Source organism: Rhinopithecus roxellana, chromosome 10 (assembly GCF_007565055.1).
Source record: "Rhinopithecus roxellana isolate Shanxi Qingling chromosome 10, ASM756505v1, whole genome shotgun sequence".
Lineage (NCBI taxonomy): Eukaryota > Metazoa > Chordata > Mammalia > Primates > Cercopithecidae > Rhinopithecus > Rhinopithecus roxellana.
The window spans coordinates 60,478,610-60,506,141 of record NC_044558.1 but is presented as its reverse complement, the minus strand read 5'-3'; the positions used below and the strand labels follow the sequence as shown (position 1 = coordinate 60,506,141).

The window sequence follows — 27,532 nt, the reverse complement described above, 5'->3', positions numbered from 1 at the left end:
CCCTATTGTGGAAAACAAAAGAAGAGATAGGATGAACCACTTACCTCTCCTCAAATCCCTTGGCATACAAACTGCTTGTGGTTGTCTTTTTTTGTTTTATGCTTGGCTTTTATAATGATGTGTCCTGTTTCATGTTCTGTTAAAACACCATGTTCATTACTGAACAAAAGCTTTATTCTGAAAAAACTGCATTACAAGAAAATTTGTTATAAATAATAAAGGAAATAAGTAAATCATATTCCAAATTCACAATGCCAAAGTATTTTTAATGCAGGAATTTTAATAAAGTTTTTAAGAATTCTATAGATATAGCTATAACACCTAAATGTAAATGACCAAACCCAACATTCGATTATTTCTAGTTTTTATTCTAGAATAATGATTTTTTAAATTACTACTATCACTGTCACCGTAAGGAATGGTTAGACTGCCTAATATCACACTTCCATGTGTTGATAGCGTTGGAAGTATGTTATTTTTTTCATAATATTCAGATGTGTGGTGGTATTTGTTTGGGGAGTGACGGCAGGCAAAGAATGGTGGGTAGAGTTTTTTTGTTACTAGGAGTAGTGTTTTTTTCCTTTTAATTGCTAGTTTTGATTGTGATTAGTACAATGAGTGAAATACAGGAAATATCTGCTAGAACTCTGAAGTATTATTCCTTGCATTGTTGTCTTTGCTATTTTAGGATAAGGAATGTGTTGTTTCACCCCCCCCCCCCCCCAAGTGAAACTGCAGGAAAGTAAAATTTTCTTTAGTGATACTGGAGATGTAAATATCTTTTTTTTTTTTTGAGATGGGAGTCTTGCTCTGTCACCTAGGCTGGAGTGCAGTGGCGTGATCTCGGCTCCCTGCAACCTCCGCCTCCCAGGGTCAAGCAATTCTCTGCCTCAGCCTCCTGAGTAGCTGGGATTATAGGCACCTGCCACCACCCCCGGCTAATTTTTTTGTATTTTTAGTAGAGATGGGTTCCACCATCTTGGCCAGGCTGATCTTGAACTTCTGACCTTGTGATCCATCCTCCTTGGCCTCCTAAAGTGCTGGGATTATGGGCGTGAGCCACCACGCTTGGCCAACGTAAATTTTAGGGGGACAATCTTTAGGGGGACAATAGGCACGCAGATTAAAGAGAGAAAGTATTGTATATCAGCCAGGCCAAAAGTTTTATCTCCTAAACTTTGGTGGATAGGTGTTTATAAAATTGCAAATCATTTATAAGAATCCTTAAGCAGTTCATCATAGTTCTTTGTTTCACTCTATTTTAAGTGCTTTCTTGCCTGCTAAAGGATATCAGCTCTTGTACTACCGAAATGCCCTGGACAGCTTTCTGTTACAAATTTATAGCTGCAAGATCATTTTTATTCTTTTTGGTTGCTTCTCCACCCTTCCTTGAGCCTCTATTCCTAAGAGTGTTATTAACATTTAACGTTTATTCTTTTGCTGAGGCTGCATTGAGGGGCGTGGGTTGTTTTTATTTAATCTTTAAAAATAGTGACCACCAGCTAGTTACTTAAAATTTTACCAGGAAAAGAGGAACCAGAAGCAGCAGCTGGCTGTCTTTGTTGACTGTATGATCCAGAGTGGACCCAGTGGGTTTTGGGAGCTCCCTTTCCCTCCCCACCACTGCCTCCAGTGGTTTTATTCTCTTCTTTTCACCTACCCCCAGTACTAGATCCCTTCAGTTGCTCTTTCACCCCTGAACTTCCACCACCACCATGTCCTCCAAAGCCATTCCCTGGACCAGCAATAATTTATTTAGTTTCTGCCCCTTCCTTGGACTTTTAGGAAGAAACGCCCAAGAAAACTTCAGTTTTAGCATTTTCTTTACAGTCTTATGTATTCTTGGTCACTTGTCATTGCTTTTGTCTTTATGTCTAGGTACAAAGTAAGAAAAGAAAAGCAGATACAGGCCAGGTGTGGTGGCTCTTGCCTATAATCCCAGGACTTTAGGAAGCCAAGGCAGGAAAATTGCTTGAACCCAAGACCCCGCCTCTTAAAAAAAAAAAGAAAAGAAAAGCAGATATCTTGGCCAGGGGAGGTGGCTCACATGTGTGATCTCAGCACTTTGGGAGGCTGAGGTGGGTGGCACCCCGTCACTACAAAAAATTAGCAGCGCATTGTGGCATGTACCTGTAGTCCCAGCTCCTCGGGAGGCTGAGATGGGAATGGGTCAAGGCTGCAGTGAGCTGTGATTGCACGACTGCACTCCAGCCTGGGCCACAGGGTGAGACCCTGTCTCAAAAAGAAAAGCAGATAGGGAAATAGGCAAGGAGAATTAGCCTAGGAGGAACCTGTACACCCTCCTGAGGGCCCTTTCGTGATTTCTTTCAGCATTCTTTCCTTTTGGAATCCTGTTATTTCTTCTTGAGGGTGACATCTTCTGCCATCCCAAGATGAATTCTGAGTATATTTTTCATAATAACTTTTTTTTTTTTGTAGGGGGGACAGTCTCGCTCTGTCCCCCCAGGCTGGAGTGCAGTGGTGCCATGTTGGCTTACTGCAATCTCTGTCTCCTGGGCTCAAGTGATTCTCCTGCCTCAGCCTCCCGAGTAGCTGAGATTACAGGTGTGTACCACCACGCCCGGCTAATTTTTGTGTTTTTATTAGAGATGGGGTTTCACCACTTTGACCAGGGTTTTCTTTTTTTTTTTTTTTTTTTTGAGATGGAGTCTTGCTCTGCCACCCAGGCTGGAGTGCAGTGGCCGGATCTCAGCTCACTGCAAGCTCCGCCTCCCGGGTTTACGCCATTCTCCTGTCTCAGCCTCCCAAGTAGCTGGGACTACAGGCGCCCGCCTCGTCGCCCGGCTAGTTTTTTTTATTTTTTAGTAGAGACAGGGTTTCACCGTATTAGCCAGGATGGTCTTGATCTCCTGACCTCGTGATCCGCCCATCTCGGCCTCCCAAAGTGCTGGGATTACAGGCTTGAGCCACCGCGCCCGGCCTTGACCAGGGTTTTCTTGAACTCCTGGCCTCAAGTGATCTTCCTGCCTCAGCCCACCAAAGTCTTGAGATTACAGGCATGAGCCTCCACAGCCAGCCTTTCCCATAGTAACTTTGAAAAGTTATTAGGCTGATATACTGCAGATTATTTATGCAACAGTATTTATTGCTGATTGGTTGATTACTGATTAATAAATATTTGCTAGCCTGGATCATTGCTTCCTTCCATCCTGTTTTCCTGTTACACCCCAGCTGTACGTTATTCAAACCATCAGCCTTCTCCCAGGCACTGCTGGAGACAGTCACTAAACTGTGGAACATAACTAAAAACAATAATGTTCTCCAGCCTCCCTTGACTCTCAGCACTGCCTGGTACAGTGTAAATTTCTTTAGTTAACTTCCTCTGCCATTAGAGTAGCAAATGTCATTGAGTGCTTACTCTATGCTAGGAGCTAAGAACTTTGCATATATTATCTCTTTTAATCTTTATAATAATGTGTAGGTTCTGTTATCTTTGTTTTACAGTTGAAGAAATTGAGGCTTAGGGAAGTTAAGTTTTTCAGTCTCATAACTGGTCTATAACTGGTGGAGTTGGAGCTACAATCTATATTAACTTCAGAGCATGTGCCTCCCGTTCCTGTGGTGGCTACTCTGAATATCTTTACCCAAACCCTCTCTTCCACCTCTTCATTGCTGTCAGCAAAGACCTTAGAGAGGCAGCACTGAGAGGTAGGTAAGAGTTTGGATGCTGGAGCCAGACCATCTGCTTTGAAGCTGGCTCTCACAGTGTTGTGTCCTTGTGCAGGTCAGTTAATTTCCCTGTGTCTCACTTTCCCACCTGGAAACTGAGACTCTTAATACTCTCCATCGGATTGTTTTGAGGACTACATGGATTAATGTATGTGGATGCTTAGATGAATGGTACCCAGAATGAACTAAGCAGTGAATGAATGTAGAGGGGAAAATAGACAAGAAAACCTTTACTCTGACTCCTGTGCAGAAAGAAATTTAGAAATTTAAGCCAGAGCCCTGTCATCTTCTGTCCTCACTCCCAGTGCTCCAACACCTATACCTGCCTACCCATCCTTACCCTTTTTCTTAGAGAAAAGGTATCTCTAAAGTCCTGCAGTGCTTTAAACCTTTGATACATCCTGATAAACACAGAAAATGATAATATTTGTTCAATACAGTGGGATAAAAAGACTGCCTGTTTGAGGTGACTGGCTCAAGACTTTCAGTTTCCTGAAGCTTGGCTAAACTGCCCCAAGGGACTGAGTATTAACATTTCCACACCCATAAAGCATCAGCGCAGATACCACATTCCTAGCACAGGTTCAGAAGCCCTGGCCCTAACCACTGACAACACTAACCCTTATCAAACTTGTAATTAAATCATTAATTATGGAATTCTTCTCGGATGTTTCTCCATGCTGGGAGAAACTATAAACTTCATCACTATGCCTATAAATGTTGGACCCATGTCCCACTAAAGTGGTGCCTTGTACGTAGGAAGTTCTTAGTGTTTGTTGGTGGAATCAGTATCTTTCTAATAGCTTTCTTTGTAACTTACATATTTGTCCATCTTTAAGAAAAAGAAAACTCACCTGCTTTGACTCTAGCCTTCTGTAATACTACCCCATATCTCATTCCCTTTTTAACAAAACATTGAAAGAAGGAAATCTATTGCTGTCGTTTCACCTCTTACTCATTCTTCAGTGTCCTAAATAATCTGTTTTCTTCCTTCACTGTTCCTTTAAAACTGTTCTTAACTGGGCCGCTGATGATCTACCTGCCAAATCCCGTAGTTATTTTTTGATCCTTATTTTATATTTGTGACAGTGTACACTCATCTTCTCTCTGCCTCCATTTTCCTCATTCCCTCCTGGTCTCCCCACTGTGTGTCAGCATAGTCTCCATTTCCTCTGCCTGTTCTTTAAATGTTAGTTTACCCCAGGATTCCTTTTCTGGCTGCCTTCTTCTCTCATGCTGCATTCCTTCTGGGTGATATCATTCACACCCAAGGCTTCAGCTACCACCTCCTACGCTTGATGGTTCTAAAATCTATATATCCATTCTAGAGTTTCTCTCTCCTGTTGCCTGCTGGATATCCTCCCTTGTTTTTGACTTGCCATATGTAACAGTGCCAGACAAATGGCATTCATCCAACATTGAGCTAAAGCAGCCTTAGAGCCCATGAGATCCTTATTCCTACAGATGAAGAGACTGAGGACCAGAGACATATAGTGGCTTGCTCAGTATCAGATAAATAGTTTGTAACAAAATGGGGAGGAAAACCTAAGTCTTTGGACACTGGGACTTGAACACAAATTTATAAACTTACGCCAAACACAGAATGGTGATGTTTATTGCCTCATTGGAAAAACCCTCTTCCACTCTGGCCTAGGCAACCTGCTTTTGCGATCCCCATGCTGTGGCAGTGGCAGTACTCTCCTTACTTGTGTTTTTCCCTATACATCTTTGGTTTCCAGAGCAGTATGAATTGGCTACCAACAAAATTCTTCATCTCCTTAAAAGTTTTCACTTTTTTTGTGCCTGCGAAAGGACATACTTAGATTTTGATCACTGTTAATTTTATCTAGACTATTGATAAAGATTGCCTGGCACATGCACCATTTAATTCAGATTCAGTGATTGGTATTACTTATTGCCTAGTTTTAAAAAAATTGCTCCAATTGGTGCAAGAATAAAAGCAGAATAGTTGGAAAATAACTAGCTGTTAACGCTAGAAACGGTTTTCTAATCTTCAGAGAAAAATTACCAAGATAAAGGGGGAAAGAAGAAGCCATAATGAAATTACTTTTCTTCCCCTCGCCATTTTTTTTTTCTGAAAGTTTGGCAACATTTGTAATTAGATGCACGTAGCACTGTTTTGTGCATAATGGTATGGTTTATTTACATACATTTACATATATGCATTTTAACTGATCTCTGCTCATTTCTGGTTTAGATATTTGTATACTCCTCTTTGAGACATCAGTTTTCCTTCTTTTAGGCCCTTAACATCCAAAGGCACTAACTTTGTTGGCTCTTAGTGCTGAGTCTAGTACCATGATCTGAGTCTAGCACCGTGGAGCAACTTAAGTGATACTTGATGCATTCTGTCTTATTTTTTTAAGAGAGAATTTACCAACCCAGAATTTTCTAGGTAATCCTTTTAAAGGTAGTTATTCTTAGGACTTAAGGGTGGGGTTGGGGCTGGGGAGTTGTCAACTAAAACAAGTTGAGTATGTGCTGTGTGCCAGGGACTTTTGCATTCATTCTCTCATTGAAGACTCATCATAAACACTCAAGGTAGAAGTTATTCCAGTTTTACCTATTAGGAAACTAAGGCACAGAGTTGTTAAGTAACTTGTCAAGAAGTAAGTAAACAGCAGACTCAGCATTCAAACCCTGATCTGTTTCATGCGAGAACCCGTGCTTTTTCTATGGACTGAACCATCCCCTGGATTCCACCTGTCCTTTTGAAACCTTCAGGTCATTATGTATAGCAAACTTATTTGCAGGCATGGTTTTTCTAAGTGGACAAATAAACATACCTTTTGCATTAGATGGATTAATTTAACCAGCACCTGATGATGAGACTTACAGATCGGTTTCTCAGTGTTTTAAGTGTTTTACTTTGTTGCTTTTTGTTTGAACTTGCTTGGTGCCTTAGGTGAAATACCATTTGTAAGAAGTCACATATGTTTGACCTAGAAAACAGGGCTGTGCAGCCAAAGCAATTCTATAGTTTGTGTTTGAGGAGAAAGCAGTCTGTGCTTATTCTCTAGTTCTTGACATGGAAAATGTCTAGTCATTGTCCTAAATGAGGTGAGAGGATATCTAATGAGAATGGAAATTTGAATGTCCTGAAGTAAATTTCCTTGAAAAATCGTGTGTAAGATTAGCAAGGTTGAGTTAAAACTATAGCTTTTACAGACTGCCTATTGAAGACTTTTGAGAACCACTGATTTTATTCCAAAAAAAATTAGATAAAATAAAAATTTTCATCTTCTTTCAACAGATTGAAGTAGTTTAACAGAGCTTTATTTCTGGCTAAACTATGAAAATGTTATATCTTTTTACTGTTTTCATCATAAGATTAATTCTACCTCTGTGTAGAAGGAAACTCCAGAGAGGTTTTAAAATAATTCAAGGTTGCAAATTCTTTGGAATCCCATTGGACACTTTCAATAAGATACAGCAAGAAAAATAGGGGAAGACGGAGGCCAGGAGCTGGTTTAAGGGTTAAGGTCCTTGTTTTGTATGACTGTGAGCTTCATTTCGTATGTTTGTGAGCCTTTCTAGATCACCTCTGGAAAGAGGATATTTGAAGATGGGCGGCTGCTATGTATATTGTATTGGATGGAATTATCATTGTGAGGAGAACATGATAAAATATAATAATGAAATTTTTATCTTCTAGCCAGCATGTCCTGGATAGTATTCACATCCTCTGCCTTTTTCAGCTTTGCTTTAAGGTTGCCCTCATTCACATTCTCAGCTATATTTTTATCTCTTTCTCTTTATTCGTCTACTTGTACCCCTCTTGTATGAGTAATGGTAACCCTAGTCCTGTTCCCTATCTCCAGCCATAGCCAACACGAACCACCTTCCTGGTCTAAAATTTACATATAAAGGATAGAATAGGATGATTAGATTCAGGTATAGATTTGAAGATGTTGACTGTTTATAAGTTTTATTTTAGTCTCTCATTTATTTCTCTCCTAATTACTCCTTAACAAAACAGAACGGCCATATTCTATGTAAATGAATATTTAGTAATGACGTATAATGATTTTTTTGCTATTTTTAAAACACCAATTGGACACAGTTTCCGTAGTTGGCTGTCTGGTTTAAAAGATGAAAGGAGTCGGGTGCAGTGGCTCATGCCTGTATTCTTAGCACTTTGGGAGGCCAAGGCAGGTGGATCACTTGAGGTCAGGAGTTGGAGACCAGCCTGGCCAACATGATGAAACCCTGTCTTTACTAAAAAGACAAAAATTAGCTGGGAGTGGTGACACTTGCCTGTAGTCCCATCTACTTGGGGAGCTGAGGCAAGAAAACTCTTGAACCCCAGAGGTGGAGGTTGCAGTGATCCAAGACTGCACCACTGCACTCCAGCCTGGGCAACAGAGAGAGATTCCGTTTCAAAAAAATAAAAAAATAAAAGATGAAAGAGATTAAAAGAGACAGTTCAGCCAGGGTCCTGTTGAGGAGCAGAAGAATTGTTAATACATTTTGGAACGTCATCTATATTTTGAAGTGATTCATAATAATTGCTTATGTTGTTTATTTATGGACAACAGGTTTTATTTTTTAAAATTGCATCTGATTTAGGGGCCACCTACAAATAGCAATGGATAAAGAGCAGTAAGAAAAAGGCAGAGATTCTAGTCTAGCTTAGGCAGGACATGTATATTTTCACATCTCAGTTTCTTGTTCTCATGAAGGTAATGCCTTTTCCGTTTATTGAAGAAGGTTTTCAGCCAAATCAAATGAATTGATGTCAGAATGTTTTGAAAAGTTAAAGAATAAAAAATTAAAAAAAATTTAAAAAAATGTTTCGAAAAGTTAGATTGGTGGTGGTGTTATATAGTGCCATTTTTTGAAGAGTGAAGTAAATTGATGGGCCCATGAGGCGACTATCAACCCTCAATGTCAAGTGTCTGAGGATTTCGTGGTGAGGCACAAACGGCCAAGTCCTGCCTCAGCTTAGGCTGCAGGAGCAGCAGTAGGTCCATCTCTGTTCATCAGTGATTGAAATTACAGCTTCTATATCTGTTGTTCCAAGCATGCCACTCTTTTCCAAACTCTGGGTTTGATAAACTGTGCCTTCACCCTCAGTGTCTATCTCTCCTGACGGGCATCCTTCAAGACCTAACCCAAGAGCAACTTTTGTGATGTCTTCTCAATCTTTCTGAAGTAGAATTTGGAGCGTCTCTCTAAAAATGAATATATGGTAGTGTTTAAGAGCAGGGGCTCTGGAGCCAATTCTGCCTGGTTTCAGATCCTGATCATGGCACTTACTAGGTGTGACTGTAGGCAAATTGCTTAAACTTCTGTGCCTCACTGTCCTCACGTATAAAATGAGAAAAATGATGATAATATCACCTGATAGGGCTGTTGTGAGGCTCTTGGAACAGAGACTGATACATAGGAGGCCCTTGATAAGTGTTATTTTACTTATATGTTCTTATCGAGTATTATAATTTTCGTTACCATTCTGTCCTTGCTCCCATGGGACTTTGCACATAATCTTGAGTGTAGCACTTGCACTTTTATTGTAGTATTTGTTTAGACTGGGAACTCCTTGAAGGCGAAGATACTATTTTATTTGTCTTTGCTTAGTGACTTGCATAGCATCCATTCAGTGCTCAAAAATGCTTTTCTTTCCTTCCCAAAGTCCCCCCCACCCTCCATCATCACCCCGATTGCATAGCTGTGACTTTGAAGCAGGGTTGCATGGCACGTGCTCTTTTATTTCCACTGGGGCAGGAAGTTTATGGCTGCAGCTGTAACCCTTGCTGTCTGTCCATTAAGATTGTTCCCAACAGAAAAAGTTATCATATGACTTGATGACCCTCCAGAATTTTTCAGATGTTGTGTTTATTTAGCCCCTAATTGCTCAAGGTACTGCACAAGGTCATAAATGAAAGTTACTTAGCATTGCCCCATTTCTCTGGGAGATAGGAATCTTGAACAACTACCGAACATGGCTCTGCCTATACAGAGCCAGTCAGCAGCAGAGTAAAACTAGCAAACGACTAAGTGACTGTATCATTAGGAATTTATATCACCTTTCTGATAAGAGAATGAAAAGCCAGACCCAAACCAAATGTCTGCTCTGTAAAGCATTTCTTTCCCTACTCAGGCCAAGATTGCAGTGCTTCCTTCTGGGTTCCAGAAGGTGCTGCATTTGTGTGCATGTCTCCCATGGCGCTTAATTATGGAGTGTTAGTCATGTTTGTTTGCCTCTGCCTCTTCTCTGTGACATAATTGTCTACCCCTACCCCCACTTGGCCAGTAGGGTAGGCTTTTAGTCAATGTTTGTTGTTATTTTCTGTAGTCCAGACCCTATATTTTAAATCACAGTGAAAACTTTGCAAGGGAGAGACTCTTCCCCATTTAACAAATGTAGAAACTGAGGCTCTGCTGAGTGCATTGGCTCACACCTGTAATCCCAACACTTTGGGAAGCCAAGGCAGGAGGATTGCTTGAGCCCAGGAGTTTGAGACCAGCCTGGGCAATAGTGAGACCCTTGTCTCTATAAAAAAAAAACTTTTTAAAAATTAGCTGGTTGTGATAGCACGCCCATCTGGTCCCAGCCACTTAGGAGGCTGAGGCAGGAGGGTCACTTGAGCCCACAAGTGAGCCATGATCGTGCCACTGCACTCCAGCCTGGGTGACAGTGAGAGCCTGTCTTAGAAAAAGAAAGAAACAGATTTATCAAGAAATAAAACTTGTCAAGAGTCCTTTTGTCTCAGATGTGGTTCTGTCTAGGTCAGACCCTTGAGCACGCTGTCACCCACCTCACTGGTGTAAATACACACCTAACTGCTGGCTACTTATGCGACTGTTCTTACCACCTTGTGGCTTTTAGGAGGCTTGGGTGGCTGGCAGGCTCACGAACACCTTCTCACAGCCCTCTCTCAATCAACTTGAAGATGATTTGTGGGCCACTTGTGCCAAGCTGTTTTCATGGTGAGGAGAGAAGTTGGAAACATATGTCCTTTATACTCAGCCTCACACATGTGTCTTTCTGTATGTCTGCTGCTGGCTGTTGAAGACTGTGGTAATTCTGATGCAGCTGGACAGTCTCACAGCGTGTGGGTCCCAGACTTGCCACAACCACTCTCTTGTTGGTTTAGGTCAGTGTCTTCATACAAGGCTCTGTGCCTGCCTCCACTCCTGCCAAGTGCTGCAGGCACCTAGACAAAAGACGTTACTCTAGTGGGAGGGGAAGGCTAATCCTCCCTGTATTTGTTTATTTCTCAAAAAAACTTGAACAACAGGTTTACCTTAGACATACGCCATTTTAATGCAAATTTTATATAGGCATCATTATGATTCTCCTTCTTATTCTATATGCCAGATGGCAAAAAGTCTGTTCTGAGTAAGAAAGCCTGTGGTGTGACTCAGTGTCTGAACTCCAGAGGTTCCATGCTCTCCCTTGAGGCTGGATAGCCCAGCCAACATTCTTCCCCCTCCTCCCAAACAGTTCCCTCCTCACATTCAGTCTGCAGAACCATCCAGCATACCCCGGACAGGATTCCTCACTGCAGCAATTTCCAAACTTGCCTGGCTTTAGGACTCATTGGAAGATGCTTGTTAGAAGTAGAGATTTCTGGATCTTAATTCAGACTTAGTGCATCAGAGTCTCCATGGGAGGGGTCTGGGAATTTGCATTTTTGCAAGTTCCTTGGGAGAATCTTAAAAATTGGACAAGGTTGGAAAACATTGCTGTAGTGCAGCAAAATCTGTGTAAGTACAGGTGGTGAGGATGATTTAAGAGCACGGACTATAGGTGGCAACCACAGAAATGTGAAATAACATATTCTCACTGAATTCTTTCTGTCTGGTCTTGCCCTCTAGCTAAGGGATGTATCTATATCTGGCTTGGAGTTCTCTAGCTTTTAGTGCCTTGTGATTTATATACTGTTCCTCTCTTCAGGCAGTCCAAGCATTGCTTTTTTGTTCACTTTTAAGGTCTAGCTGTCAAGTTTCAGTAAACTTCTGGTCCACTAAATTCCGTTCCTTGAGCCTTTCAGCTCTTGCTAAAGAACTCTTTTTCTCCCATTTCTAGTTTTCCACCCAAGTACACATGTCTCTTTGATTTATTGTTCTCTCACTGCCTCCATTTTATTCATTCAGTCACTCGTTCAACAAGCGTCTATTGTGCCAGGCTGTGGGCGGGCCACAGCGATGAACAAGACACAATCCCTGCCCTCAAGTGCACAGTCTAGCAGGGAGACATGGGGTGTAAACACATAATTAAAATACCAGTGGTGTGCTAAGTGCTATCACAGACATGTATGCAGATTTGTAGGCGCACTAGGAGGAAGTAGTGGAAGACACCACAGAGGGGTGACTTTTGAGCAGGGTCTTGTAGTCAGAAAAGGGGGAGGGCATTTTAAAGTTACTGTTGGCCTAGCGTTGTAGTCCTCACATTCTCACTGCAACTCAGCTTCTTCCAGGTCTCCTTAACTTCTTTGCTGGTTTGTGGATCTGATGGAGCTAATTGGCTGAACTAGACTCTCTTGATTGACCTCTTTCAAAACCTGAGGTGGTTAGTAGTTGATTAACGTCCAGGATGCCAAATCTAACAGATTGTCCCACGATCATTTACTGACAGTGCCTGACTGAGACTTAAGCACTGAAGAAAGCTTTTTAAAGGCCTCTTTCACTTTGTCGCTTTGCCAGATGTGTTCTGAGCCATCAGAAGTGGCCTTTGTGCCAGGGTAGGGGGTAGAGGTAGGGGATCTTGTGAGTGGGGAATGGAACAGGAGAATGCTCTAGTATTTCTTTTACAATAAAAGACATGGTTTCCTGTTTCTAATGACGGTTTCCTTGGTAGGCTTCTGTACCCCTGTTAGCTGTATGTACTGTTTGAAATTCCCCGAAGTCTTGAGTTGGCTAATTTGAAAAGGTTTAATTAATTTTTTTTTAACAAAAATTCACAGTTTCTGTATTTCACTAGGGAAACAGATGAAGGACCATTGCAATTAAATTTGTATAGTGTAGTAAGTAGTCATGATTGAAGTTATAAAATATTTATTGTTTCTTGAAATAATGTTCATTGTAGAAAAATTAGAAAATAAGAGCAAAAAGGAAAGAAGGAAAAGAAACTATAAAACCACTTCATAATCTTGCAAGCCATAACTAACCACTGTTAATATTTTGGTGTGTAAACATGCACATTTTTCTAGTGCATACATAGAAAAAAATTTTACATGTATGCAAATACATTATTCCTTTTTTTTTTTTTTTTTTTTTTGAGACAGAGTTTCACTCTTGTTACCTAGGCTGGAGTACAATGGCATGATCTCGGCTCACTGCAGTAACCTCTGCTTCCTGGGTTCAAGCGATTCTCCTGTCTCAGCCTCCCAAGTAGCTGAGACTACAGGCATGTGCCACCACTCCCAGCTAATTTTTGTATTTTTAGCAGAGATGGGGTTTCACCATGTTGGCCAGGCTGGTCTTGAACTCCTGACCTCAGGTGATCTGCCTGCCTCGGCCTCCCAAAGTGCTGGGATTACAGGCGTGAGCCACCGCACTCAGCTATTTTTCTTTTCTTTTTTTTCCCCCATCCGATGACCTATCAAAAATATTATTCTTAAAATTGAATGTACTGCGTAAACCATCTTGTTAGCAAATATACACCTATGGACCATTCATTCTTAGAAAAATGTCTACTTTTGAGTTTATATAAATCAGGCTTATTTTTTAAAAAATTGAACTCTACTAAAGTATATAAAACAGGCCAGGTGTGGCTCATACCTGTAATTCTAGCACTTTGGGAGGCCAAGGCGAGAGGATTGCTTGAACCCAGGAGTTCAAGACCAGCCCGGACAACAAAGCGAGATTCTGTCTTGAGAAAAAATTTAAAAACTAGCCAGGCATGGTGGCACATGGCTATAGTCCCAGCCACTTGGGAGGCTGAGGTGAAGATCCCTTGAGTCCAGGAATTTGAGGTTGCCATGAGCTATGATCACACCACTACACTCCCTCCGGCCTGGGTGATAGAGGGAGACCCTGCCTCCAAAATATATATATCTACACACACACACACACACACACACACACACACACGCCCCCCGTGAAAATCACCCAAGGATAAACAATTTAGTATATAGCCTTCCAGATTATTTTCTGTATATATGCAAACACAGCTCTTACTTTTTTTAAACAAAATTTTAATTTTTTACAGAATCATATTATGTTATACCTAGTGTTCTGCAGCTTGCCTTTTACACATAATGTATTACATCTCCCGTGGCAATATATTTGGATTACTTGCACATTATTACGTAGATTAGGGTTTTTCATTCTCAGCACTATTGGCATTTGGGCTGGATAAATCTTTGTTGTGGTACATTGCAGGATGTTAGCAGCATCCCTCGCCTCTATCCCCTAGATGCCAGTAGCACCTCTTCTACCATGGTGACAAAAATGTTTCCCAACATTGTCACATGTCTCCTGGGGGACAAAACTCTCCTAGTTGAAAGCCACTGATATAGATGGTCTATAATATAAGCATGTAGATTACTGCCAGTTTGCTTTTTTACTGTGTACATTAGAACACAGGATACTCATTGATTTTTGTGCACGTGTGTGAATATTATCATTGAATAAATTCTTAGGAGTACAGCTGCTGAATCAATTTTGATAGAAACTTGCAAATTAAGAGGATTGTATCATTTTATTTTTCAACTGTATCCCAATGATTCCAAATCTCTCTTTCCTGAGTTCTAGATCCATAAAACCAACTGTTGATTAGCTGTCTCTTCTTGTGTGTTCCACAGGCCTGTCCTAAGCTTAACTCCTTTCTTCGACCTCACCAAACACACACCTCAAACAAGAAACCAGCTCCACCCTACTTTCTTTCTTTTTTCCTGAGACAGTCTTGCTCTGTCACCCAGGCTGGAGTGCAGTGGCGCGATCTCGGCTCACTGCAACCTCCACCTCCCGGGTTCAAGCAATTCTTCTGCCTCAGTCTCCTGAGTAGCTGGGATTACAGACATGCACCACCACACCCAGCTAATTTTTTGTGTTTTTAGTAGAGACGGGGTTTCACTGTGTTGGCCAGGTTGGTCTTGAACTCCTGACCGTGTCTAATCTACCCGCCTCGACCTACTGAAGTGCTAGGATTACAGGCATGAGCCACTGCACCCAGCTCCTACTTTCAGCCAGTCAGCAAATCCTGTGGTCTTCCTCTTAATTCATTCACTTCGTTCATCCTTTCTACCACTATCTTTAATTCAAGTTACTACTTACTCTTACCCAGATCTCTGTGGTAGCACTGGAGCAACATCTACTCCTTCTGGTTTTTAGTCTTGGTTCCTGACAACGCCTTCTCCTAGCAATGGTGAACTTGCTGCAGTGCAGTGTTCTGCTCTAGCCCTTTTCAGTGATCCCTGCTTCCTCTCCACCATCCACTGCAGCATTGGAGGCTGAGGCCAACAGCACCTGACATTTATCACCCTTGATTGCAAATTTGTATCCATCAAACATGCTTTTTTCCCCTCATAAGTGAATATTAAAATTTTGAATGTTTAAAGTACTTTTTATGCCACAATTTGACTTTTTTTCCTGTTTTACATATTAGGTTCTATGTAAGGCTTCACGGTAAATAAAGTTATCTCTTATTTTAAAATGTTCTTTTTCAGAAAGCAGTGCTCTGTCATGTCACCTCCCGACATATCTTTCATCCCTCAGCTTTAAATCACTCATTCTCCCTTAACTTCCTCTTGTTTTTCTGCATTTCCTGTTCCTTTTAACCCTGCTCTCTACTCATCCATCTATTCCCGTTTCCTTAGTATCTAGTCCATTTCTTGCCACTTCAACTACAGATTTTCTCCTGTATTTATCAGTTTATCCTTATTGCATTTGTTGGTATATGCACTAATTTGTGTGTACATCTTACATACTTTTAAATTTAACCTTGTGGAAAAGAGAGCCACGTGAATAAATAAGACAAAGCAATGCCGGGCGCGGTGGCTCAAGCCTGTAATCCCAGCACTTTGGGAGGCCGAGACGGGTGGATCACGAGGTCAGGAGATCGAGACCATCCTGGCTAACACGGTGAAACCCCGTCTCTACTAAAAAATACAAAAAAACTAGCCGGGCGAGGTGGTGGGCGCCTGTAGTCCCAGCTACGCCGGAGGCTGAGGCAGGAGAATAGCGTGAACCCGGGAGGCGGAGCTTGCAGTGAGCTGAGATCCGGCCACTGCACTCCAGCCTGGGCGACAGAGCAAGACTCCGTCTCAAAAAAAAAAAAAAGACAAAGCATTAAACTAAGGGGAGAGGATGTGAGAATTTTAGTCCCAGGTTCCAGCACAGGTGTTAGGGTACAGAAAGGCCTTTTAATTATCCCATCCAGAGCCTGAACTTTGTCTTCTCTTACTTCTGTGTGGTTCTGTATAGCAATGTAAGTGAATACCTCAGAAACCAGTTGTATTCATTTGATAAAGTGAAACTCCAGAGGGAAATCATTGTCAGCCTTGCTGCATTCCATTTCGGGATATCTCAAATACCAAGGAAGCTGGGGATGCCTGGAAACTTGGGGATCTCTGTCATGGTATACAGCATATTGCTTTGCAAGATTGGTTTTGGGACAAGCTCTACAGTATTCTACAGGAAGTTAGCTCCAAGCCTGTGGGAAATCATACATAGCAAAATCCTTGGCAAAGAACCATACATCTCCCCACCTCAACCCCCTGCCTCTATATGGGGTAGTTCTATAACTCTGTAATTAATTTTATTTTTATGGTGGAAAACCACCGAGTAAGAATAATGCATAACCTATTTCTGTTTCTTGCTATTTTAGGGGACATCACCCAGAAGGGCTATGAAAAGAAAAGGTCCAAACTCCTATCTCCTTACAGCCCGCAGACACAAGGTAGGCAATAAAAAATGGTTTCAACTTTTTCAGTATTTTTACACCAAAAAGATGCTGTCTTACAAGACCTCTATCATTTTTTTGTTCCTGTTTTTCCCTCCCTTCCTCACCAGGGGAGAGGAAAAAAACGGAAGGAAAGAAAGGAGGAAATGAATCTTAATTGAGCATCTGCTGTGTGCTAGGCACTTTTAAAAATACCTAAGGTCATCAAATAATTTACACAGAACTTGGGTGGTAGTGTGTGAAAGACGATGCATAACTGAGATGATTCTGTGGCAGAAAATTCCAAGCCATGGAAACACCACATCGTATTTGTGATGGTGCACAAACCGTGATGAAGAAGAGCAAGAGGGAGGAAGGAAGGACAGATCCAGTATCGAATGGCAATACTGGAGGATTAGGGGGCAGAACCCTAAATGAACTTACAGATTAATTCAAAGCCAGACCCACTGCTTCTGTAGAGAGACTAGCACATTGTTTATGTATCAGAAAGTCCTGAGTTAATTTCATGCTTAATTCCAAAGGGGTTGCTATAACCTTTGCCTCTAAGCAAGGCTGTCTCTAAACAATCGTCATATTTTTTTGGCCGGGTGCTGTGGCTCAACGCCTGTAATCCCAGCACTTTGGGAGGCCGAGGCAGGCGGATCATGAAGTCAGGAGATCGAGACCACGGTGAAACCTTGTCTCTACTATGAATACAAAAAATTAGCCTGGCGCGGTGGCAGGTACAAGTCCCAGCTACTTGGGAGGCTCAGGCAGGAGAATGGAGTGAACCCGGGAGGCAGAGCTTGCAGTAAGCTGTAGATTGCGCCACTGCACTCCAACTTGGGCGACAGAGCAAGACTCTGTCTCAAAAAGAAAAAAAATCGTCATATATTTAAAGTTACTCAGATTGTGGGATTTCCTTTGATAGCCTATTTCTGCTTTAATCACTTTTACTATAGAGTGTTTTGTGTTTATTTCTGATTTTCTCCCCCCTTCAACCAGAGCGTGTTTCTGCAAGCCTGTTCTTTGTGGAACGAATGGCTTTTTTTTTTTTTTTTGCTGAATTATAAATACCATGAGGACTTTGTATCTCCCGCAGTTCTCATAGTAAGCTTTGCACAGGGTTTATGGTCTATAAATATTTGTTGAATGAACAGTGAAATAAATAAATAAATAAATAATGGTGGTATACCCATATATTTCACTGACGTGCTTGTTTTATTTCCTGTATTGTTCTTGGAAATACCTTCATAGAGAAACTAGTAGGTCAATACACTGACAGCTAATTTAAGATATCTCAATGAATAGGTGTATGTAGAAATGAATTGAGAGAGAAGAGATGGAAGTTGGGCCAGCGACAGCAAATGAAAAGCCAGCTTTTGCTGAGCAAGGCATGACCTAGGGGTTGGGGAGGTTAGCCTGAGTTGCTGCTTGTTGTGGATCTGGCCCATGCCTCTGAAGGCCCAGAGATTTACTTGAGTAAAAGCAAGTAAATCTTTGGTGTAAAAGCAGTAGCTCAGCAAGAGGTATAACTGTAAAAAGGACCACAATATTTTATCCATAGTCAGGCTACGCAGAAACCAAATCATGTTCAAAAATCAATTTATGAATTTACTATGAGAAATTTTTATTTTAGGCAGAGTCTTGCTGTGTCACCCAGGCTGAAGTGCAGTGGTGCGATCATGGTTCACTAGAGCCTCAATCTGCTGGGTTCAAGTGATCCTCCTGCCTCAGCCTTCTGAGTAGCTGGAACTACAGGTGTGTGCCACCACACCCAGTTAATTATTTTTTGTAGAGTTGGGGTCTCACTTTATTGCCCAGGCTGATCTTGAACTCCTGAGCTCAAGCAGTACTGCCACCTCAGCCTCCCAGAGTATTGGGGTTATAGATGTGAGCCATCACGCCTGGCCTACTATGAGAAATCTGTATGGTCAGCACATTCTTGCCCCATGAGCAAGCCTATAAGGGGAACGAAATCATTTGCTTAGTGAGCATGGATTTGATGAATCAGTTGTTTAATTGCAGTAGGCCAAGGAGTATGGCATATCCCTCCCCCAGTAGGGATGGCCTTGCAGGTGACCTCACAGGGGAAATAGAAGGCATACGATGACATCTCCTTCAACTTCCTGATGCCACACTCCCACATCTGTGCCCTTCCATGATTACTTCCTTCCTTCTGGTTAAAAAGATTATCTGTCCCTCCAGGCCAAAGACAGTCCTTCTACCTATGCTTTGGATCCCAACCCCTCCTCCTTTTCCACAAACCTTATACTATCCAATGGCACCAAAGATAGGGCAGTGAGAGCAGTCTACCTGGGTGCAGTCAGTAAGGCACACAGTGTCTGTAGAGAACTTAAAAAACAGTGATGGGCCGGGCGTGGAGGCTCACGCCTGTAATTCCAGCACTTCGGTAGGCCAAGGTGGATGGATCACCTGAGGTCAAGAGTTCAAGACCAGCCTGGCCAACATGGTGAAACCCCATCTCTACTAAAAATACAAGAATTAGCCGGGTGTGGTGCTGCACACCTGTAATCTCAGCTACTGGGGACGCTGAGGCAGGAGAATCGCTTGAACACAGGAGGCAGAGGTTGCAGTGAAGCAAGATCGTGTCACTGCACTCCAACCTGGGCCACAGAGCAAGGCTCCATCTCAACAAATAAATAAATAAATAGCAATGATGAAAACGACAAACAATTGGTCTGCTTTTTACTAAAAAGTATCACTGTGTGCAGCAATTCTAAACACTGTAATAAAGACCTCTCCTGCTGAGGCAGACAGCTGCATTGTCCCCTTAGTATGCCATTGCTGTCAGGTCCTCATCTCTCTCGTACAGTCATTCTCTCTCTCTCATACAGTCACTCTTTCTCAGCCATATTCATCCCTCAGCAGTTCATCATGCTTGTTACTGTCTATTAAAAAAAAAAAATCCTCCATTTCACCCTGTTTGTTGCCCCTTTCTAATCAAACTGCTCAAAACTGTCTATACTTACACTATTTTCTCAAATGCTCACTTCTCAGCCCGTTTTAGTTCCTTCTGGAGCTACTGCCATCTAATCTCAGTAGTATTCAGCACCCTGTCTCTCAAAACTCTTCTTTTGAATCTCTCTTCTTTTCTTTCATTCTTGTTTTTGTTTTGAGACAGGGTCTGGCTGTGTTGCCCAGGCTGGAGTGCAGTGGTGTGATCTGGGTTGATTGCAACCTCTGCCTCCCAGGCTCAAACGATCCTCCCGCCTCACCCTCCCAAGTAGCTGGGACTACAGGCGTGAGCTCCCACACCCAGCTAATTTTTGTATTTTTTTGTAGAGACAGGGTTTTGCCATGTTGTCCAGGCTGGTATTGAACTACTGAGCTTAAGCAATCCATCCGTCTTGGCCTCCCAAAATGCTGAGATTACAGGCATAAGCCACCATGCCCTACCCACTCTTCTTATTTTCTTATCCTTCCCTTCCTCCTGCTCCTAGTCTTTCTTACAGGCTCATTTTTGTCTGTTAAATGTTAGATTTCTCAAGTTAAGGACCAAGACCTCTTGCCTTCTCACTCTGTATCAGTGGTTCTCAAATTGTAGCAAGCCCTCAGAATCACTGGAGGGCTTGTTAGTACACAGACTGCAGGGCCCCATTTTCAGGGTTTCTCATTCATCTGGTCCAGGATGAGGCCTGAGAATTAGCATTTTTGTTAATTTCCCAGTTAATGTTGAGCTTGGTGGTCCAGGGACCACACTTTGAGAACCAGTGCTGTATCTCTCTAAATTATTTCAGCCACACCTGTGACTTTAATTATCATTCGAATTCAGATAACTCCTAAATATGTATCTTCAACCCAGATCTCTTCCGAGCCCCTGATCCATAGATCCAACTGTATACTTAACATCTCCACTTATATACCTTAAAGGCATCACCATTTCAACATATCCAAAATTTAAATTTATGACTTCTCCACCCTACCTCTACCACCATTACTAACCCCTCCCTACACACATTCCCCAGAAAACCAACTGCAACCTGCTCCTGTGCTTCTAGTTTTCCCTTCTGAGTGAATACAACTCAGCAAGTTACAGGCTTAAAAGTCATCCTTAAAGTCCCTGTCTTCCTTCCCTTCCTTGGTTACCAAGTCCTATCAGTTTTCTGTTTCTTCTTGAGCCAGTTTTGGTAAACTCAATTTTTTTTTTTTTTTTTTTTTTTTTTTGAGATGGAGTCTTGCTGTGTCACCCAGGCTGGAGTGCAGTGGCACAGTCTCGGCTCACTGCAACCTCTGCCTCCTGGGTTCAAGTGATTCTCCTGCCTCAGCCTCCCAAGTAGCTGAGATTACAGGCGACTGCCACCACACGGCTAATTTTTGTATTTTTAGTAGAGATAGGGTTTCACCATGTTGGCCAGGATGGTCTCAATCTCTTGACCTCATGATCCACCCGCCTCGGCCTCCCAAAGAGCTGGGATTACAGGCATGAGCCACCGCGCCTGGCTCTAGTTCAAGTGATTCTTGTGCCTCACCTTCCCCAGTAGCTGGGATTACAGGTGTTGCCACCACGCCCAGCTAATTTTTGTATTTTTAGGAGAGACGGGGTTTCACCATTTTGCCTAGGTTAATCTCGAACTCTTGACCTCAAGTGATTTGCCCGCCTCAGCCTCCCAAATTGCTGGAATTACAAGCATGAGCCACTATGCCTGGCTCAATTTTCTTCTTCTTAAAGCACATTTTTTAGTAGCCAAATACTTTAGTGAGGGTCTCTCAGTGGTAAATTCTTTCATTTTGTGTTTTTCACTTTATTTGACCATTTTGTTCATTAACAATGTCCTTCCCAAAAAGGGGTGGGTTGTAGGGTTGGGTAATTTATGTTATATAGATTCCATGTCAAAATAAGAGATTACCCTTTGGCATATTTACCCTATATGTCTTTGTAAATGTTGAAGGAAGCCATTTAATTTGACTTTTTCCCCCCTCCAAATAGAGAGAAGGTCTCACTGTGTTGCCCAGGCTGATCTTGAACTCCTGAGCTCAAGTAATCCTCCTGCCTCCACCTTCCAGAAGTGCTAGGATTATAGGTGTGAGCTACCACATCTCCCTAGTTTGACTTTTTAAATGGCATTGGATGCAAATTTAAACTTTATTAAAGTTTAGTAGAGTCCGGCTGGGTGCAGTGGCTCACGCCTGTAATCCTGGCACTTTGGGAGGCCCAGGCGGCCAGATCACCTGAGGTCAGGAGTTCAAGACCAGCCTGACCAACATGGAGAAACCCCATCTCTACTAAAAATACAAAATTAGCCAGGTATGGTGGCACATGCCTGTAATCCCAGCTACTTGGGAGGCTGAAGCATGAGAATCGTTTGAATCTGGGAGGTGGAGATTGCAGTGAGCCAAGATTATGCCACTGCACGCCAGCCAGGGTGACAGAGCGAGACTCTGTCTCAAAAAAAAAAAAAGTAACATTCTCACTACTATCTTTTTATTTATTTATTATTATTATTTTTGAGATGGAGTCTTGCTCTGTTGCCCCGGCTGGAGTGCAGTGGCGTGATCTCGGCTCACCGCAACCTCCACCTCCCAGGATCACGTGTTTCTCCTGCCTCAGCCTCCTGAGTAGCCAGGATTACAGGCACGTGCTACCATACCCAGCTAATTTTTGTATTTTCAGTAGAGACAAGGTTTCACCATGTTGGCCAGGCTGGTCTCGAACTCCTGACCTCAAGTAATCTGCCTCCCTTGGCCTCCCAAAGTGCTGAGATTACAGGCACGAGCCACTGCACCTGGCCTAATCACTAGTGTCTTTTTAAATAAAAAGTTAATACTGCAACATTTTATTACTGGGATTATTACGTGCACATGCTCCTTACCTAAAAATTTAGTGATTTTTTTTCTTAAAAAAAAAAAAAAAAAAAAGTAAAACCAGGCACGGTGGCTCACACCTGTAATCACAGCACTTTGGGAGGCCGAGGCGGGTAGATCATGAGGTCAAGAGATTGAGACCATCCTGGCCAACATGGTGAAACCCCATCTCTACTAAGAATACAAAAAGTAGCCAGCGTGGTGGCAGGCACCTGTAGTCCCGGCTGCTCAGGAGGCTGAGACAGGAGAATGGCGTGAACTCGGGAGGCAGAGCTTGCAGTAAGCCAAGATCGCGCCACTGCACTCCAGCCTGGGTGACAGAGCGAGACTCCGTCTGGAAAAAAAAAAAAAAAAAAAGAGGAATTAGAGACAGGGTCTTGCTATGTTGCCCAGGCTGATCTCAAACTCCTGGGCTCAAGCAATCCTCCTGTCTCAGCCTCCTCAAGATCTGGGATTACAGGTGTGAGCCACCTCTCCCTGCCTTGTGAATGATTTTTTTGTGTGTGGAATTGATTTGTAGTTATCTTGGGTTGCGTATTTATGTATATATTTCTTTTCTCAAATGTTACATAAATCTTTAAAACAGGGCTTCAGAAAAAAATTAACAGTGTAACAGGAAATATGGAAGATAACGCAAGTTTGAAGAAAATATTTAAACAGTAATGGAGCGCTTGCTTTGACAGTACATATACTAAAACTAGAACAATATAGAGAAGATTAGTATGGCCCCTGTACAATGATGACATGCAAATTCATGAAGCGTTTCATCTTTTTAGAACATTAGGCCCAAGTAATATGTCATTGTGTAAGGAAAAATAACATACAAAAAATAAAGTAAACCGAAAAAGAAAGTGGTAGAAATTTAGTGCGGACAAGTTTGGTTAATATTAAGCATGGATGGCTGGGCTCAGTGGCTCATGCCTGTAATCCCAGCACTTTGGTAGGCTGAGGCAGGATGATCACTTGAGACCAGCCTGGGCAACATAGTGAGACCTCATCTCTACAAAAAAATCAAAAAATTTGCCACGTGTGGTGGTGCACACCTGGGATCCCAGCTACTCAGGAGGCTGAGGTGGGAGGATTGCTTGAGCCTGGGAGGTTGAGGTTGCAGTCAGCCATGATTGTGCCACTGCATGCCAACCTGGTTGACAGAGCAAGACCCTGTCTCCAAAAATGAGAAAAGCTAACTTAATTCAGTAGCATCATAGGGATTAGGTTCTAAAGTCACTGTATGGCAAAAAGCTGCTTCAAAATTACCCTAAAAAATCACTGAAACCTCCCAGCATTGGAACTGACAGTTGTTTCTTTAGTTAAACAAGAGCCAAGGCTTATCTGGTATTTAAGGGCCATGCTGTCTTTTAACAATAGATTAAAATTTATAAGATTAAAGATGAAAAATTCAGGGCCTCAAAACGCTCCCACTTTGAGAGGCATGGAAGAAATGAAGATACGGCAGATTCACACCTCCCATCTCCTGCTCATTCTGAGCTGTCTGCTCTTTGAAAGGAATGGCCCACAGAACATCTTTCAGTAGTTGGAAGCTCCTGTGGCCAAGTATAAAGCTTCCCACACGCCTCGATTAGCAGACTTCCAGGGAGAAGCGGCCAGGAAATTAACTCTCTCTTTTGGCATGGCCCAAAGAATTGAAGTTTCAAACCACACGCATTCTAACTTCTCTGTAAATTAGTCACTCTTAGCCACTCTTCGAGTTGCAGGAAAATGGAAGATTTTGTGGAGAAAGGCAATTTCCCTGTGCTGATCCTGTGGTCTAATCTTTAAGATACTTTGGATACAAGTAACTGATAATTCCAGCTAGCTTTAATAGAAAAAGAGTTCGTTCCAAAGTTACAGGGGTTACTGACAAAATCTAAGGACAGTACATATTTACTGAATGCCTGCTGTGTTCCAAATACTGTTTTGACACTAAAGAGACAGCATGGGACAAGACACTGGCCAGAACCTACCTGGTTTGCTCCGTCACTCTACTTAGGGGTTTGTTCAGTTAGGGAAGGCATGGAGAGGCCCTCCTTGACCAGCCCTATAAATAGTCCCCACTTCCATTATCTGAGTTGCATTTTAAAAGAGCTGTCTTGGCCATCCCACAGATTATGGTCTGTTTGTGTGTCTTATTCGCCTACTGGAGGAACATTATTTTTTATTGTTTTTATTCTTCATGTCCCCAGTTTCTATCGTTAGTGCCTGATATATAGCGTCCTATAAATGTCTGCAGAACTAAAAAGAGCATTTAGATTTTCTGGCATTTTCTTGAGTAAACATCTATGAAGATAAAAGTGTTAGGTAATACAAGAAGCAGGGCAATGTACAGATTGTAGAGTGGTCTCTTCTTGTAGATTGATAATGGCAATTTGTCTCTACCCTCAATAGGTCTTTTAATTTAGACCTACTAAAACCTCAAGAGGCTGTGCAGAGTATATCAATTCTCAAATGATATTCTAGCATTTCTTTAATTTTTAAATGAAGTTGGTGCATCTGTTTTAAATAATACTACAAGATTTGTAACAACAGAAATGAGCAGAAAGAAAAGGAGAGGCAGGGTACTGCTCATTCTGTTTTGTCTTAATGTATTTGAGATTATTTGTGACCTTTGTGTATTTGATTTTCTTCCTTCATCCTGTAACTTGCTTCTGTCTTTCACTTCATTTTTGAAGTGAATCATGTTTATCTCCTGCTTCAGAATAAGATCTTACCTTTTATGTTTTCTTTGTTGGCCTGTATGTTTCTGTATTGTTTTTTCCCCCAGACTCCTGCCTACTTATTTTTTAGGGATAAATCATAAGTTTATGAAGATGGTTATTAATATTTGTTGATGTTCTTTAGCTTGTCTTGATAAGAAGTTCTGGTGACCCAAAGGTTTTTCCCAAACATGGATTCCTTTTGTGATTGCTGCTTACTGTGCTGAGTGGCAGTCCCCGGTGTTGCAGTTCCTATACGTGCACTGCACTTGGCAGCTGCTCCGTGCCCCTTTCATTACAGTTCTTCTAGGTTCAGTCCTGCCTTTGAAGTTGTTCAAGGGTGCGGGTGTGACCAAGTTAAAATGAAACAAAGGAAAACCCTTGTGTTTTATTCTCTCTATCAAGCCTCTAATAATGCCTCCTGGAATAGTCTGTAACCCTATTTTCCTTAATGTCGTTGTGTAAGTATATGAAGATAGTGAGAGGCACACATTTTTGCATACAACTTATATGAATTGGAGATGCAGAAATAAGCAGGATTTTTAGGTAAACTTTAAATGGCTATCTCAACATTTTTGTTTCTTTTTCCCAGCCAACTACTATTATTGGTGGAGGTGAGGAGACAGATAAGATCTTAATTATTTATTTTAATTCAAATACTAAATGCTTGCAATATGAAAGACCAAGGACCAGTTACTACAGGAGATACAAGATGATTAAGACCAGCCTCTGACTTCAAGTTATTTACACTGTAGCAGGAGAGATGACAGTTACACAAATGAGGACCACAAAAGAGAGTAGAATAAGTACTGTAAGAGAGCTCTAAACAAAGTACTGTGGAAATTCAAAGGGACGTGAACTTAAAGCCAGTTATTGAAATCAGGAATAGCATTTTGGAATGCCACAGAATATTTCCAATTATAAATACTCAGTAAGCAATGTGCCTCTGTGTGTGTATGTATGCATAGGGTTTGAGGAGTGGAATCTATTTTGTTTTATCTATCTCATTTTGATTTAAAAGTTCCTTCCCAAATGAGGCTCATAGCATAATGGAAAGAACATAGAATCTTTTTTCCAGTCCCCGTTCTGCTTTCATTTGTTTGGTTTGGATAGTATTAGAATCCCTATGAATTGGATTACACATTGCAATTATATCTGCCCCCATATGTCTCATCAGAAGGAAGTCCAGTATTTTCCTCTTGGGGCTTCTTTTTCCTCCCAAATTGTCTGAGAACCCTCAGGGATTATGTAGGCAGTGCAAAAGGATAGGAGGTGGTAGATCCAACTTTCACACCCAAAGGGGAAAGATCCCCACAGTCTGCTGTTTGCTTTCTATCATCTCACAGGGTGCTGCTGAAAACTGGTCCTCACTGTGTGACTAGCCAGTAATGCTGAGCCTGTTCTCTGCATCAGCTACTCTGATGCATTATGGAGGAGGAGCCAGGTACTCTACTTGGACTCGTGGAGCAGAGCTCCTAGTGTTGGCTCTTTTAGCCTCATGCACTACCATTTTCCTCATGTCAGGTGGCCAAGGAAGCTCTGGGTCAGGATCTGTTGACACCTACCGCTTAACAGACCCGCAACTCCCAACCCACATTCCTTACAGAGTCTGCCCCTGGAAAACAGGCAGGTGACCCCTTTTCCAGATTCCAGACACCAGCACTCTCATTCCTCTCTTGCCTTCTCTAGGCGGTGAGGTTAATCACCTACCCTTCAAAGGAAGACTGTCCTCAATTACTCACAGCTGCTCTAGCCTCTCAATCAAGGTACATTTACCATCCTTCTTGAATGGTGTGGGAGTGAGGGCCCTATAATGATTCAAGGTGATTATTGACTCACTCTCACTGTGGAAAAATCTGTGACGGGCATCCTGCTTCGTTAATAGTATCTATCACATGGTGCTGTTGTGAAGATGTAATGAGATGGTAATAGGCAAGAGCCATGGAAGTATTATTGATATTCTGTCATTCCCTGTAAATCTCTTCAAAGGCTGCCCCCTCGGCTTAGGGCAAGTGACCTGATGCCACTTTTATAGTCCAGTCTCATTTTGTAACACTCTACCCTTTTGCTGTATCTTTAGCCCCACTGGTCTTAAACTTTAAGGCTTTTCTCCTTCACTGGGCTTCTACAAACACCATGCTTTTGAATAAAGTGGCTTTTCCTTCTCTCTGCCTAGTTGAGTTTTGCATCACTGTCTCCTTTTAACAGACATTCATCTTCACTGAAATTCTAATACAAGTTAAATCCCCATTATGTGGATTAAGAGACCCTTGTTCTTTTCCTTCTTAGCACGTATCACAAGGTCAAAGGTATACACATGGTGACCACTTGTTTAATGTGTTTCTTCTCTGGACACTAGCACCAAGGCATGTGTCCAGGCATGTCTGCTCTCTTCAACTCCCGGAAGTTGAACTATTAGGTTCCTTGTTCTCAGAGCCCATCCTGTTTCACTCTGTTGCTCTTGCAGGTG

General features: G+C 42.0%; 1 protein-coding gene and 1 non-coding gene across 6 annotated transcripts in view; both read left to right on the top strand.

Moving 5' to 3' along the window:
* The window catches only part of DIP2B (disco interacting protein 2 homolog B), a 261,827-nt gene that overhangs the window by 113,790 nt on the left and 120,505 nt on the right, over positions 1–27,532 (top strand). For all 5 annotated transcript variants that reach the window (XM_030939864.1, XM_030939863.1, XM_010385341.2 and 2 more), the window contains exon 2: positions 16,490–16,561. In XM_030939864.1, the coding sequence (XP_030795724.1) occupies positions 16,490–16,561 (72 nt within the window). The remainder of the gene's footprint in view (positions 1–16,489; positions 16,562–27,532) is intronic.
* LOC115900109 lies at positions 23,037–23,143 on the top strand. Its single transcript, XR_004059789.1, has one exon. It is a non-coding gene; the product is annotated as a U6 spliceosomal RNA (small nuclear RNA).